At 57.6% G+C, this 15,270-nt stretch overlaps 1 protein-coding gene across 2 annotated transcripts; it reads left to right on the top strand.

Annotated features, from left to right (window-relative positions):
• Positions 1 to 60: 60 nt before the first annotated feature.
• SHISA7 (shisa family member 7) lies at positions 61 to 15,073 on the top strand. Of its 2 annotated transcripts, none has more exons than XM_053914964.1 (6): positions 61 to 270; positions 4,263 to 4,594; positions 6,417 to 6,571; positions 7,990 to 8,055; positions 8,641 to 8,790; positions 10,415 to 15,073. In XM_053914964.1, the coding sequence occupies exons 2-6, from the start codon at positions 4,314 to 4,316 to the stop codon at positions 11,056 to 11,058; spliced, it is 1,296 nt and encodes a 431-aa protein (XP_053770939.1). In that variant the 5' UTR covers positions 61 to 270; positions 4,263 to 4,313; the 3' UTR covers positions 11,059 to 15,073. The 2 variants fall into 2 exon arrangements, with proteins under 2 accessions (XP_053770939.1, XP_024426246.3); XM_024570478.3 differs by having other exon boundaries at positions 4,263 to 4,993.
• Positions 15,074 to 15,270: the final 197 nt, after the last annotated feature.

Below are 15,270 nucleotides of genomic sequence, written 5' to 3'. Positions count from 1 at the left end.
GGGGGGGGGGCAGAAATAGGGTCCCCAGCAGGTGGGGATGGGGAGGTGCCTCCAAGCCGGCTCGAGGCAAAAGCGAGGGCTGGCCCTATCACATCTGCGCTGGAAAGAACTGACGGCAGGGTCGCCCAGCACGCTGCCAGCCGCCCCCCACCAGTGCGCGCACGCCCAGTCCAGCCGGCTGCAGACACGCGCTCGTTCTGCCTCCCCCGGCCGGCCCACCACTCCACCGCCACCCCAGAATCCCCAAGGGTCCCGCATCCGGAAAGTGAGGTGAGCGAGACCACACCCGGTATGGAGGGGGAAACTGAGGCAAGGGGGACAAGGGGACGGGAGGACGGAAGACACAGGCAGGCAGATGAATGGATGAACAGATGGGAAGGACAGACAGCTTCTTCTGAGTGGTCCCTGCGCTTCTAAGATGCAGGAGTTAGGGGATCCACGTAGGGGCTCCCAGAATTTTGCAGCTCCCTTGGAAACCTGGGAGTCGGGACTCTACGAAACCCCCCCACTCCCCTTCAAGGCCTCTCAGCCCCTTCGGATTCAAAGTCCTTGTTCCCCATCCCACCCCCAACCTTGGGGACCTAGGAAGGCAACCTCTAAGTCCCCCAAGAACCCAGGCGCCAGAGCTCATAGCCATCCTCCTCTAGTGGGGAATCAGAGCCCCTTAACCCTGGACCCCAGACCGTCCCAGAAGGCTGGGACCCAGGCGTCAGAGCACCCAGTACCCCCTCTCCCCAGGGACCTAGGAGTTCCAGCCTCCCTCCTCCAGGAGCCCCTTGAACCAGGCGTCAGCGCCCCCGGCCCCCGCCTTCCGGATCCAGGTGTCCCCCATCCTCACCCCCCAGCCTGAAGCTTCGCTTCTCGGAGGCCGCGGCTCGCGTCGCCATGGCAACAGGAGTCTATTTTGCACTGGGAACACACAGCTCGCGCTGCAGCGCCCCTCCCCTCCTCGCCCCTCCAAATCAAGCGAGAGAGAGTAGGGGGACCAGGAAGGAGACTGGGGGTGCGGAGAGGGGTCAGACACAAAGACACCCAGAGACACAGAGATCTGTAGACCGCAAACCGGGGAAAGAGAGACAGGGACAGAGGCAGAGACCTGGAATCAGAGAGGTGCAGAGATGGGGATGTGTAGACCGGAAGACACAGAGACAGGAGAGAGAGACAGAGAGAGACAGAGGGTAGCAGAAGGAAGAGGGAAAATGTTGGTACACAGAAAACAGATTGAGAGAAGGGGACAGCGAAGCTAGAGACAGATACGTGGAACAGAGACTGAGAGATGCAGAGATGCGAGGAGACGTGTATAGACACCAGCAAAGAGAGACCAAGACCCAGGACACATCCCGTTAGAGACAGAGACCTGCCACAGGAGGAGGGATGGACAAGGAGACACAAGCGAGAAGGCCTAGGGACCTGGGGGGCGGGGCGGGGAGGCGCGGGGGAGGGAACTGTCCGCAGGGTCAGGGTCTGAGCCCACCAACACCAGTGTGCTCCCGGGGACAGTTCACGTCTCTCCTGGCGGCTAGGAAAGGTGGGAGTGGAGGTGGGAGGGGCAAGCTGGATCCTCCACCCCGCCGCTCCCCACCCTAACCCCTCCGTTTGTCCCCCCACTTTCCCCCACCAGCTGGTCCGCCTCCTCTTGAACCCAGATCCGCACCTCCTCTTCTCTGCTTTCCACCTCCCTGCCCCAAACCAACCCTCACTACCCCCCATATTCAGCAGCACCCTTCCCTTTGCCTTTGGACCGGTGGGCTCTGCCCCAGCTAACCTGCTGCACGACCCTCAGTCCCCCTCTACAGCCACCTGCAGACCCCCCTCCAGCCCCCAGCTTGGGGGGACCAGGGCTTCTGACTCTTTTTCTGGGTCTCTGCACCTTTATGGGTCTCTGTTCCCCTCCCTGGCCTCTGCCCCCTCTCCCAAGGCTCTCTCTCCCTGGCCTCCTCAGGTCCTGGTCCATCTCTCCTCATCTCCGCTGCCTCCAGGCTCCTCAGGAGTCAATGCACCTGGCCCACCCAGCCCTGGCTCCCACCTCCAGCTGGCAGGGTCAGGAAGGAGTAGGGGCCACTGGAGGTTGGGGCAAAGTGCTGAGCAGGGTGGCAGATGCAGGAGGGGTTCTCCAGGAGCACAAGGACCCAATGGGGCCTGCTGGGAGATCCATTCCTCCAGCTAGCTCCCCTGATCTCTGTCTATTTATCTGTGTCTCAGGTTCTCTTAGGGCTGAGGGGGTTGGGGGCACAGCCAGGCCTCCGGCCCTGAGCTGCTGGGCATACAAGGTGCAAGGAGTGAGGAGATTGGGGCCCAAGGGCCCCCTTCCTCTCCACCTGTGGAGGAGGAAAGTGTTTGTGTCAGTGAGCGGGGGTGGGGCTATGTGTGAGGGTGTCACATGCTGGGTGAGGGTGTGTTTGCACATGGGTGTGTGCACCCGCACGTTTGCGTGACTGGAGGCTGTGATGCGTGTGGTTGCATGTCCATGTGTAGCTGGCTCGGGCCCTGGCCCAGGTTCCTGAGTTGTGTGTGGTCCCAGTGTGTCTCGATGTCTGAGGTTATGTTTGCGTCTTGCGTGCCGTGGGCTGTGTCCAGGCAGAGCTGTGTGTGTGTCCCAGCGGATCATCAGGATGACACTGGGTGTCCTTGAATGTTGTGTCTGGGACACTGTATGGGTGTCCTGTTTTCTGTGTCATGCGTGTAAGTTCTGTTGCGTGTCTGCGCATAGTTTTGTGTGAGCTGAGGGATGAACTTGTTCCCCCATTTCCTTGTGTCCGGACTGGCCACCGGGTCCCTAGGTGTGTGTCCCCTCCCCACCAGTAGGTGCTGCCCTGCATGGCATTGGGAGATGTGAGGCAGGGGCAGGAAGCTGTGGCCCCTTCATCTCTAGAGGGGCCGTGTGTGTGTGTCTGTGTCTGTGTGTGTTGCTGGGTTTGAGGGATGTGTCACTGCTCCTCGCCCCCCAGAGTTGTCGATGGCCTGGAATTGTGACTCCCTGGGTGTGCGCAGTTGGAGGAGACAGCAGGACTCCGTCAGCAGAGGGGGGCTTGGTGCAGAATGGGGACTGAGCAGCAGCCTTTGTGCAGATGAGGCGAAGGCACCCCTGGCCCATGCGGCTCCCCGCGTCTATGATTCGGCAGGCAGATGGCACCCTTGTGGGAGTCAGAAAAGGGGGCCCCTGCCCACAGATGGATGCAACCCAGCCGGCACACCTGAGAGAGGGTAGCCCCTCTGGATTCCAGCCAGACCCCTAGTACAGCACACAACCTGCCCACCATATGTGGCAGCCCTCAGCGAATGAAGGGACCCACACTGCTGTGTCCTTGTGGCACTGTTGTCAGCCGTTTGTGTGCAATTAAGTCATCCCTGCTCTATGTTCGAAGCCCCCCTCCATCGCTTGGGATCTGTGGGGCTCAGGCAAGTGAGGAAGTGAGGGGCACTGCTGGAAGTTTGGTGTCCTCATTGGAAGTATGTGTGTAAGAGAGACAGACAGACCCACAGACAGACAGACTGAGGCTTGAAGTCCCTTGATTATTAGATCTGCATAAGGGAAAGAAAACAGCCTTTAGGGGGACTGAGGAGCACAGGGATGTAAGCCAGTGGTTCTCACTGGGGGCAATGGTGCCCTGGGACACTGGCAATGCCTGGAGGCACCTTATGCTGTCACAACGTGGGGAATGTGAATGCTCCTCATGTGTCGTGGATGCTGCTAAACATCAGTCCCCAAAAGTCAGCTCTCTCTTCCCACCTGCGTGGCCTACAAACTCAAATTCCCAACTTCAATCTCTCTCTCCCTCTCCTCCCCCCCACCCACATCTTTCTCCCATCTCCCGTCACTCCCTCCCTGGTCCCCACGAACCCATCCCAAACTCCTCTCCGCATGGCCCCGCCCACTCCCCTCTCAACCTCTGCGTCCTCCTCTCTCACCCCATCTCACCTCTCTCTCCGCATCACCCACTCCACCGTTCCTTCTCCCTTCATCACATCTGTCTGCTGTCTCCTTCCCAACCTTTTCTCCCCATCCATCACTCCCGTGGCTCCTCTCCATCCACTGTTATCATTTATCATTCTGTTCTCCTCTGACTTGGTCTGGCACGTTTCCATTGCTCCCCCACTCCACTCCCTGGAGGGACTGCCAACTTTGGGCCATGCCTCCCCTTCCACTCATTCTGAGCGTCTCCCTCCATCTACCTTCCCTCTCCCTTCTTCCCCATCCTTTCAGACCACCCGTCTCCATATTTCCTCACCTCTGCACATCTCTCTCCCGCCCTCCGCTCCAGCCTCAGTCCTCTGCTCAGCCTGGCGGCCCCGTCGCACCTCCTACACGCACCATGCCGGCCCTGCAGCTCCTCGGGACCCTCCTGCTCCTGGCCTTGGCCGCTGGCCAGGCCGGGGCACGCCCGTCCAACGCCACGAGCGCTGAGCCCCCGGGCCCGCTGCCCGCTCTGCTGGCGCACCTGCGGCGCCTGACCGGGGCCCTGACGGGCGGCGGGGGCGCCTCGAGCACAGGCGCCAACAGCACGAGGACCAGCCCCGCGAGCGGGACAGGCGCGGCCGCACGGGCGCCCCCTCCAGCGGAGCTCTGCCACGGCTACTACGACGTCATGGGCCAGTACGATGCCACCTTCAATTGCAGCACCGGCTCCTACCGCTTCTGCTGCGGCACCTGCCACTACCGCTTCTGCTGCGAGCACCGTCACATGCGCCTAGCGCAGGCCTCCTGCTCCAACTACGACACGCCACGCTGGGCCACCACGCCACCGCCACTGGCTGGGGGCGCTGGGGGCGTCGGGGGTGCGGGCGGGGGCCTTGGGCCCGGCCAGGCCGGGTGGCTGGAAGGGGGCCGGGCAGGGGGCGCTGGGGTACGTGGGGGTGAGGGCCCTGGGGGCAGCACGGCCTACGTAGTGTGCGGGGTCATCAGCTTCGCCCTGGCCGTAGGCGTCGGTGCCAAAGTGGCCTTCAGCAAGGCGTCCCGTGCGCCCAGGGCACACCGGGAGATCAACGTGCCCAGGTGTGTGCGCACTCAGGCAGGTGGGTGGGAAGTCTGGGGGTGGGGCCTGGGCAAAGGAAGGTGGAGCCATCTAGGAGGGCGGGACAACATGAATGGGGGCGTGGTCAGAGACCAGGGTGACTGCCACTGCAAGAGTCAGGGAATGCCTGGCTGTTGAGTGTCCCGCAAGTTCATGCCTCGTTCGTTCAACAAATACCTAACTTCTTGAGCACTTTTCTATGGGCCAGGAGCTGGGGATACAGAAGTGAACAAAAATAAGGTCTCTGCCCTGGTGGTTAAGCCTGGCTTCCCATCCCGGGTCTGCTGCCTGTGGGCTGTGTGACCCCACAGCAACTTGCTTAAACTATTTGTGCCTCTGTTTCCTCATCTGCACAATGGGGCTAATAAATGTTCCCCACCTATTCGGACTGTAATGAAGACTAACTGGGTTGACTTATGTCAAGTCCTGGCACATGGTAAGCCCTCAATAAATATTGGCTGCCATTATCATAAAAAAGTTAGTGGCCAAGACAGGAAGCAAGCAAATGCATACACAATATACTTTTAGATACTGATAACTTCTGTGAAGAAAATAAAGCAGAGTAAAGGGGGGGGGTCTGCTTTATATAAAGTGTCCAAGAAGGGCATAAGCAGAATTGAAGGATAAGAGCAAACCAAGCACTTGTCGGTGGGAATGGCATTCCAGACAGAGGGAACAGTACATGCAAAGGCCCTGAGGTGAAGTATTTGCAGGACATTGAAGGAGCCAGTACAGCTGGAGAGCTGTGGCAAGGAGGTAGACAGAAGCAGGCAGAGGCCAAGTTTATTCTAGGATGATGGGGAAACCCCCACAGGGCCCTGAGCTCAGGCAGTGCGGTGAGACAAGACTGCAAGGGACAAGGGCAGAAGCAGGAGACCAGATAGGAGACTGTAGCAATGATCCAGGTAAGAGATAATGCTGGTAACAGCGGAGGTGGTGAGAAGTGGTCCAATTTGAGATGCAGTTTGGAGATTGAATCTGCAAGATTGCTGAGGAACAGGAGGGAAAGAAAAAGAGAAGTCAAGGGTGATTCTAAGATTTGGGGTCTGTATAGCTGGGCAAATGCAGCATCCTTTGTTCCCATGGGGAAGGCTGCAAAAGAAACAGGATTGAGCTCCCAGGTCAGGGTGGGGTGGGGCCACAGGGAACACAAGGTGGGTAGGATCCAAATGAATTGGGAAGGGAAACAGCAAGCTGAAAGTGTGGTTCCAGGAACCTTTGGGCCAACATTGCTCAGATTGCCATTAGTGAGGGGCGTGGCCAAAGGCAAGAAGTACACAGAGCAGAGCTCACAGATTACCCCAAAGGTGAGAGAATTGGGAGGGGAAAGAAGCCTGGGCCCTCCCTCTGCCCATTCCCCCAACCCCGTCACCAAGCAATTGACCATGCCTCTGCCATTTCTAGGGCTCTGGTGGACATTCTGAGGCATCAGGCTGGACCTGGGACCCGCCCGGACCGGGCACGAAGCAGCTCCTTGACCCCAGGGGTCGGAGTTCCCGACAGCATGGCCCCAAGAACACCCAAGAGCCTCTACAACACCATGAAGCCCTCCAATCTTGGTGAGTGGGACTCAGGGCTGGGCCTCTGAACACACCCCTCATCCTTGTAGTCCCACCCTCTCTGGGTGGCCCCACTTTCTCTGGGTGGCCCCACTTCTGATTGCCCAGGCCTCACCTACAACTGCAGCCTCCCTACTTTGCAGTGGGAACCCCCTCCCTCCCTGACGCCTGTGGACCCACAGGGTGGGCGCCATGGAAGCCATGATGACTTAGATTTTGACATTCTCAGCCCCTGTACTTGACAAACCCTGTGTCAGACCATCCAGCAGCCAAGGACACACCAGGAAGTGCCTAACTACTGAGTGCGAACTTGTCGGGGCCCAGACCCCAGGGCTGGCATTTTGGCTCTGTCCCTGTGTGCTGTGGGGCAAGCCCATGCCCTTGCCCATAAGATGATAAGCAGGCAGCGCTCCCCTGATAGGGCTGTTGTGAAGGGCCAATGAACAAGTGAGCCCAGCGCTGGGAGCCCCGCCTTGCCCAGGAAACGTGCTGTGTGAATGTGAGCTATTGCTCTCCTGTTTCACGGTGAGCAAGAGGAGAAGTCCGGGAGCTGGAACAGGCTGAGCGGGTCTCATCTGGTTGGAGGAGGAAGACTCCCCCAGGAAAGGCAGCTTGAGCAGTGGCCAGGAGGGTGAGGGGAGGTGCTTGGGCTGGGAGAGCTCTGGGTGGCTGGAGCAGAGCTGGTGAGGCCAGAGAGAGGGTGGGCAGACTCGAGTGCCAGGCTGAGCCCAGGAGCTCTGCCTTCATCCTGAGGGCAATAGAGAGCCACGGAGGAGTTTAGAGCAAAGTCAGAAGTGGCGGGGGAGGCTGTCCTATGTGAAGGGGAGAGGCTAGGATGATGATCCGGGCTGTAAAGGACAGGCCTGAGTAGCAGTAATAAGAGATATTTGCGCTGGATCTTGAGGGACAAGTAGGAGTTCTTCAGGCAAATAAGGGGAGGCAAGGATTTAAGACAAAGAGAACAGCATGTGCAAAGACCCTGAGGCAGGGCTGAGGTGGGCTCAGTCAGGCACTGGAGAGAAGTGTGGCTTGAGATGGGGGGTGGGAGATGAGACTTCAGACATCAGCTGGGGCCAAGTCATACAGCCCTCAAATGCCACTGCCAGCTTAGACAGCCTGTCCCCAATGGGTGATGGCTAGACATGGGAAGCATGTCAAGCAGCAGAGGGGCATGGATAGGTGTGGGTGGAGGAGTACCATGGTGGGGCCGATCCTGGACATGGATGGCTGATGGCCAGAAGGCTGGTGTGATGATCCAGGAGGGACAGCCAAGTCAGGGCCGAGATTCAGGAGGCAGGCAGGACCAAAGCTGGGGACCAAGTGCATGTAAGTAGGGAGCGTTCCATGAGACCAGGACTGTGGCGCCAGCTGGGAGCAGGCGATAGTGGTGACGCCACCTCCTTTCTTGGTCCCCACAGATAACCTGCACCACAACTACCTGCACCTCAACGTCAACAGCCCCAAGCACCACACCACTACACTGGGTACGGACCAGGACGGGGCTGGGGACAACAGGGTCCTCTCCTTCCCACTCCTGATTGAGCCCAGGCCGGGTGCCTGGGGTAGAGCAGGTGTGAGACCCTGTGAGCCTGTCCTCACAGTCTAGTCAGGTAATGAAGCAAACCTCAGTTTCCCTGTTTGGACACCAGAAGTGGTCATCTGCCTCCCACCCGCACTGGTGGGAAGAAGCAGGCATCTACCCCTCAGCCTTGGGCACAGCATCCAGTGGGTACTGAGCAAGGGCCAGTTGCCCCTGGTCCTGTGACATGTCCTCCTTCCCCAGCAAAGAGCCTGTTTCCTGACAAGGGGGAAGTGAGCAGAGGCAACCTGGACAGCCAGTGGAAGCTTTGAGGGCCTGGAACCCCAGATTTTTAACTCCCTAAGGGGCTAGAGGCCTGGACTCCAGGGTCTGAGGGAGGAGGGGCTGGGGGCCTGGACTCCAGGGTCTGAGGGAGGAGGGGCTGGGGGCCTGGACTCTAGGGTCTGAGGGAGGAGGGGCTGGGGGCCTGGACTCTAGGGTCTGAGGGAGGAGGGAGCTGGATTCATACAAGCTGTGCCCTCTGTCCCAGACTGGAGGGCTGCCCCACCACCCAGCCCCTCGTTGCATTACTCCACACTCTCCTGCTCTCGGTCCTTCCACAACCTCTCTCATCTGCCCCCGTCCTACGAGGCCGCTATGAAATCCGAACTCAACCGCTACTCCTCCCTGAAGAGGCTGGGTGAGTCCCCAGAAGGGAAGTATCCTGATCCATGGGGCCCGATTGGGCTGGGGCCTGAGTTCAGTACCGTGGACAGTGGCCCAACAGCCCTATGAAGGTTTAGAGCCTCCCTCAGGTTCTTCTCCAAGTTTGTTCCAGAATTGCCTGAAGTAATTTTGTATCAGAATTACCCTGGGTGCTTTTCTAAATGCAAACTCGTGGTGTTGCCCCCCCCCAAGATGTACTGTATTAATTAGGACTCATACTTGGCAATTAACAGAAATTCAACTGTAAGCACATATACACACACACAACAAAGGTAACTAAGTGGGCTTGATCATGGGAAGGCTATGGATCGTGAGCTTCAGGTGTGGCTGGATGCAGGCGCTCAAAAGCTGTCTCCAGGACTCTACATCTCTCAGCTCTGCTACACAGTGGGCCAAGCTTCATTTTCAGACAGACTGTCCCCTCATGGTGGCAAAGAGTGACCAGAGAATTTTCAGGCTGCCATTCAACCAACAGAAAAGTCTCTCCCAGTGATCCCAGTAACAATCTCAGGCCTGGGTCCGTCCCATCAGCCCAAATAATGCCACACACTCATTCCTCCCTGAACCAATCACTGCGACTCTGACAGGACATTTCTGGCTCAGGGGCTCATCCCCAGCAGTGGCGTCTTCTTCATTTTTAGCTGAGAGGACCAGGCCCCCAGTAGGGGGTGTGTGAAAGGCAACCACACATTTTAAGCTGAGAGCCACAGTAAGAAATGCTTTTTATATTACCATGAGATATATGTATGTTTGCATATTTTTAAATACAGAAGAGCTTTGGGACTTGTTATTAAGAACCTTTTTGGAAGCATTTATCTCAGTCTGTTAAGATCTTGCTTCTAGGTGTATCCTCTGGCTCAAATAAATTTTTATTAAAATTCTATTTATAAAATAACATTTTCAAACATACCCAAGAGGAGAGAAAATTGTCACATGAACCCCCATGTTCCCACCATCCGACTTTAACTATGAGTGACATTTTGTTGACCTGGTCTCCCTTACATCCCATCTTTTGGTGGGTTAGTTTTAAACAGATCCCCAGGGATTATGTCATTTCATCCATTCATATTTTGATAATACATATAACTGAAAAAATGTATGAGCCAGTATTCTCCCTTATTCCTTTATCATGGAGGTGCTTCTGATAAATAGAATTTTCTGTGCTGTTTCATTTTTCAAAGTGCTGGTCACTACCCATAAAACTGACTTCACAACCCACGCAGGGGCTGCATCTCCAAGTTTGAAAAACAGCTACAGGATGAAAGGGAGGTAAAATGCTGCCTCAGAAGCAAGTGTTGGGTTCCACTCCCAAAAGAAATACATGCCGAGGCCAACAAACAAACAAACAAACAAACAAACAAAAAACAAAAACCCCTACCTGTCCAGCATGGCAGGAGGAGTGTGGCAGTTTGTATTTTGGCCACATTGCTAGCCTGACTGTTCTGACTAAATTGTGCCCCTGCCCAGGCTGGCTGATGCCGGGGGTCCCCTAAGGGGGTATGGGTACAGCCGGGATGTAGGGTGTAGGGAAGCCAGGGGAGGAGGAAGGTTCTGGGCTGACTGTGTCGGACCTCTGTGCCTTTCCCCCTTCTCTCCAGCCGAGAAGGACCTGGACGAGGCCTACCTGAAGCGCTGGCACCTGGGGGAGATGCCCCGCGGGACACTGCCCCTGCACACGCTGCAGCGACCTGGCACGGGGGGCGGCTACCGCATGGATGGCTGGGGCGGTCACGAGGAGCTGGGCCTGGCGCCCGCGCCCAACCCGCGCCGGGTAATGTCCCAGGAGCACCTGCTGGGCGATGGGGGACGGGCGCGCTACGAGTTCACGCTGCCGCGCGCGCGCCTGGTGTCGCAGGAGCACCTGCTCCTGTCATCACCCGAGGCCCTGCGCCAGAGCCGGGAGCACCTGCTGTCGCCCCCGCGCAGCCCCGCACTGCCTCCGGAGCCCGCCTCCCGCGCCGGCCTGGCTGCCTCCCACTCCAACCTGCTGCTGGGGCCCGGGGGACCCCCCACGCCTTTGCACGGGCTGCCCCCGACGCCAGGCCTGCACGCGCACCACCACCACGGCCTGCACGGCTCTCCGCAGCCCGCCTGGATGGCAGACGCCGGTGGGGGTGGGGGCACGCTGGCCCGCAGGCCGCCCTTCCAGCGCCAGGGCACGCTGGAGCAGCTGCAGTTCATCCCGGGCCATCACCTGCCCCAACACCTGCGCACCGCTAGCAAGAACGAGGTGACTGTCTGAGGCCAGGCCAGGGCCTTAGGGGTTGTGGCCTCGCGGGGCCACTGTCTCAGCCTGGATCCCCCAACACACTCCAGGGGCCCGGGACCCAGATGGGCCTGTGGCCCAGAGTGTGGGGCTGCCTCTGAGGACACTGCTTTGACTGAAATTGTCACCAGACACAAGGCCTTCTTCTGGAATGTCACAGATGACATCCCTCCTCCTATGTTTTGAGGCCAGGCCTCCTTCCCATGACGTCATCACAGGGGGAGAGGCTTGCCTGTGAGGTTATCACTAACAACAACGTCAACACAGGGACCAAACCCTCCCCTGAGGTCATCACGGAGGAGTGGGCCCACCCCTGAGGTCGTCACTAGAGGCCATGTTCCATGATGTCACCACAAAGACTTCTTTCTTGTGATATCATAGCAATGACAATGCCTTGTCCCCCTGACATCATCCGTAGACAAAGCTTCCTTCCTGTGATGTCAGGTGCAGAGACATGTCTCACCTTTATGACATCATCCCTGGCACCAAAAGGCCCCGTTTGACATCATCATCTCCAGGAAAACATTTTCCTCCAGAGAAGATGCCTCTGTCTATGATGTCATCACTGCAGACAAAACCATCTTGCTGGGACACAGTGCAGGGGAAAACACCTCCCCAAGTGTGTTCTCACTAGACACAAGGCCTCCTGTCCACGACATCATCACAGGGACTCTGCCTCCTTCCTGTGACACCGTCACCAGAGAAGGTGCCTTGTCCTATGACATCATCAGAGGGACTGTGCCTCTCCCTGAGGGGTCATTGCCAGAGGCGGGAGCCCTTCTGTGATGTCACCACCAGACTGTCTGCTCTGAGATGACACCATGAGACACCTCACTGCCATTGCCCCAACACAAGAGGGCATGGTATGCCCAGAGTCCATGAGAATGTGCCCTGTCCTGAGATGTCACCTGAGGGATGTCATCACTAGGGAGGCTACCTCATCTAGAAAGGTCTCCCCAGAGGTGATGGTGTGCCTATAGGTTGTGAGCAGTGAGGAGGACCCCACTCTCCCGTCTCGGGCTCTGCCCCAGTGCTGTGATGTCCTCCCCAGAGACTCTGCCCGCTCTGGAGGGCCATCGCTTGTGATGGGGTCACCAGTTTCTGCCTTGCCCTACCATGACTTAGCGTGGTCACTCCTTCCCCTGGCCCCAGGGACGTGCCCTGCAGGATCTCTGTCAGACGCTCCCTGTAAAGGGAGGCTGGGCCCTTCACCCCACCCTGGTGCAGGGCTGACACCTCCTGTGTGCTTTCTGGAGGACAGCACTCCCAGACTGGCCCACCTGACTCCTGGAGTCCTGAGACTCAGAGGTGGCCCAAAGGCTGGCGCCAAGTCTCTCTGCCATAACTAGAGACATTATTGCCTCTGTCAACCAAGCTCTGGCCTCCTGCTGGGGCCGGGGAGGCTGGATATGCCTGCTGTTGGTCTTGCTGATGATATCATCAGCACTACAAGACTTCCACCACTCACGATGGCATTGCATCTGGGGTCAAATGCTCACCATGCCTGATGATGACATCATGTCCCAGTACTCCCTAGGACCTATGGTACCCTCCTCGCCCAGGATGCATCACAACTGTGCTATCATCCTCTTCCAGGATTTACCATGACCACACAGGGTCACCATCTCCCCAGGTTCCCCACAGTCAATGGTGTCACCATCTTCCATGATTCTCCACAACCATGGTGTCACCACCCCCTAGGATTCACCATGGCTGACAGTGTCATCGTCTCCAAGAATTCACCATGACCAATGACATCATTACCTTCCAGAATCCACTGTGGCTGATGGTGACACCCTCCACCAGTGATGACGCCACCGTTCCCCATAGTCCCCCATGACTGTGGTGCCATCAACTTGCAGGACCGCCTTCAGGAATGTCTTCGTGCCCCAGGACCCCCCAGCCATGCTGTCATCACCTCCCAGGACACACGTCAGACATGGTGTCACCCCTCCCCCAGCATCCATGAGAATGGTGCCCCAGGACTGATGACACCCGCTAGTGTCATCACCTCCCAGGACCCATTTCAACCATGGTCTCATCTACCAGGATCCTCCATAATCATGACATCATCTCCCAGGATCCAGAAAACCCAATTGTGTCATCTCCCGGAAACCATTTCAACCATGATGTCATCCTCTACTGGGATCCACCACAACCATGACATCCTCTCCCAGGACACGTGACACCCAATAGTGTCATCACCTCCCAGGATCCACTTCAACCACAAGGCCATCATCTGCCGGGATCCACCACAACCATCATCATCACCTCCCAGGATCCAGGACAGCCAATGATGTCATCCCCATTTACCAGGACCCACTTCCACCATGTTCATCTCCCAGGATCCGTCATCTTGAGAGCCATGCACTACAACAGCTGCATTTCAGTTGTCTTCTGGGGTCACGTGGCACCCACAGTTTCCTTAAGGGGACCAGCACAATACACACCATTTTCCCATTGCCTCAAAAATGGAGTAGGGGCCCCCTCTGATGACACCATCCCTACTCCAGCCCTTCTTGATGATGTCACTGCCTCACTCCAGACTTAGGCTGATGCCTGCATCAACCCCACCACAGACTTGGCCTTGGCCAGTCCCGCTACGACCATCCCGGTCAGTGCATCCAAGCCCCTCCTGCTAACTCATTGCCCTTCACCCAACTATCTGATCGGTGACAGGGTCAGCGTGAAGACCTCTTGTCATCATTGGGGTGGGGGCTTTCCAGTTCTCGGGTAAGGTCACGGCCCCTTGCCCAATCCCTCTTACCTGGACCTCCCCCTGAAGCAGCATTCCATTAGCTCTGGCCATACTCTCCCCAGACTCCTGTGGGCTGGGCCAACAGCTGCTAATTCCCCTGGGACCTTCAATTACGTCCTCTGGTGGCCTGGTCCTGGGGCTGGAGAGCCACGCCATTGCAGGTGCCATCTGCGGGGGAAGGGGCAGGCTCTGCACCATCCCAACAATCGGAGAAGTAGCATTCTCTCCTTCGTCTCTCCTTCCCACACCAGGGACCCCCTAGGTTCCCAACACCCAGATTCGCCAAAACCCAATTCTCTTTGTACATAGCCATGTGGGGGGGTGGCCATTCCCCCACTCTTAAAGGGCTACATGCCCCTTCCCCCAGCCCCCAGGGCAAGGTGAGGGGGCCTCTTTTCCCTCCTCTGAGCCTTTTCCTCCTTTTTCTGTTTCCCTCTGCCCCAAATACTGGCACCTCTGTTCATCCCTACTCAGCCTTTGGCTCCCACAAACACTGAGGGAATGCAGGGAGGTGTACCTCCAGCTACCTAGACCCAAAGCCAGTTCTCAACGCCATGCTTACAGCTGCTCCTGTGGGCTCTCCTAATCTTTTCTAGGGTCTCCCCATGCCCAGTGTCCCTCAAGCAGACTGTGGCTTTCCCCAACAGGAGCCAGCTTGAGCCCCCGCCCCTCCTAGACTCTGCCTCTCTGCTCACCACCCCCATAGAGCACTCAGCTTTCTCCAGTCCCCCAGAACCCCAGAACTGGGGGACTCCGGGTCCTTCAGCTTTTGTATGCTCCCCTCAACTTGCTCTCTCCTGGTCTGGATTCCAGGTATTTCCCCAACCACACACACACACACACACACACACACTCACTCACTCACTCACTCACTCACTCACACTCTCCATTCACTCAGCACAGGCTGCCTGACCCTGGGGCCTTGACCTCTTATCTCAAATAAGCCATAGTGGGGAGAGGTCCTAAGGGGGTGAGGAAGTGGGCATGTCCTGCCAGACCCCATGGATGCTTCTGGAGCTGGGACCTTGCCATCTGAGTCCCCCCCAAAACACACACACACACACACCCTTGCCCTTCTGTAGTGGGCAGTCAGGGGCAGTGCAGAGACAAGGAGATAAACAGTTCTGGACCAGAAGACCCTCCCCAGCTCTGTGTCCCTCACCCCCCTAACCCAGCACCAGACTCTTCCCCCACTTCCTCAGTGAGGACAGCCAGCTGAGCTGCAAGTTGATATTTTTGGAATAAACAGATGTTTTCCTGATCCCCAGGCTCAGAGTCACTGTCTGGAAGGGATGGGTTTATACCTGTGTGCTATGGGTCACTGGGGATTCCCTGCGTGGCCAAGGTGGGGGTCAGGCATCTAAACGTCTTCACAGGTGGTCAGGGATCCGTCCTGCCTCTCTGCATCCTTGCCCAGTGAGGAGTCAGGC

This window comes from Desmodus rotundus, chromosome 12 (assembly GCF_022682495.2).
Source record: "Desmodus rotundus isolate HL8 chromosome 12, HLdesRot8A.1, whole genome shotgun sequence".
NCBI classification, from domain to species: Eukaryota; Metazoa; Chordata; class Mammalia; order Chiroptera; family Phyllostomidae; genus Desmodus; species Desmodus rotundus.
This window is presented reverse-complemented; position numbering and strand designations above follow the sequence as displayed.

Excerpts from the sequence above, each read along its gene's own strand:
- SHISA7 (XM_024570478.3), top strand. The coding sequence starts at position 4,314 with ATGCCGGCCCTGCAGCTCCTCGGGACCCTCCTGCTCCTGGCCTTGGCC. Across the intron at positions 4,994-6,416 it reads CGGGAGATCAACGTGCCCAG|GGCTCTGGTGGACATTCTGA; the intron begins GTGTGTGCGCAC and ends TGCCATTTCTAG. Across the intron at positions 6,572-7,989 it reads CATGAAGCCCTCCAATCTTG|ATAACCTGCACCACAACTAC; the intron begins GTGAGTGGGACT and ends TGGTCCCCACAG.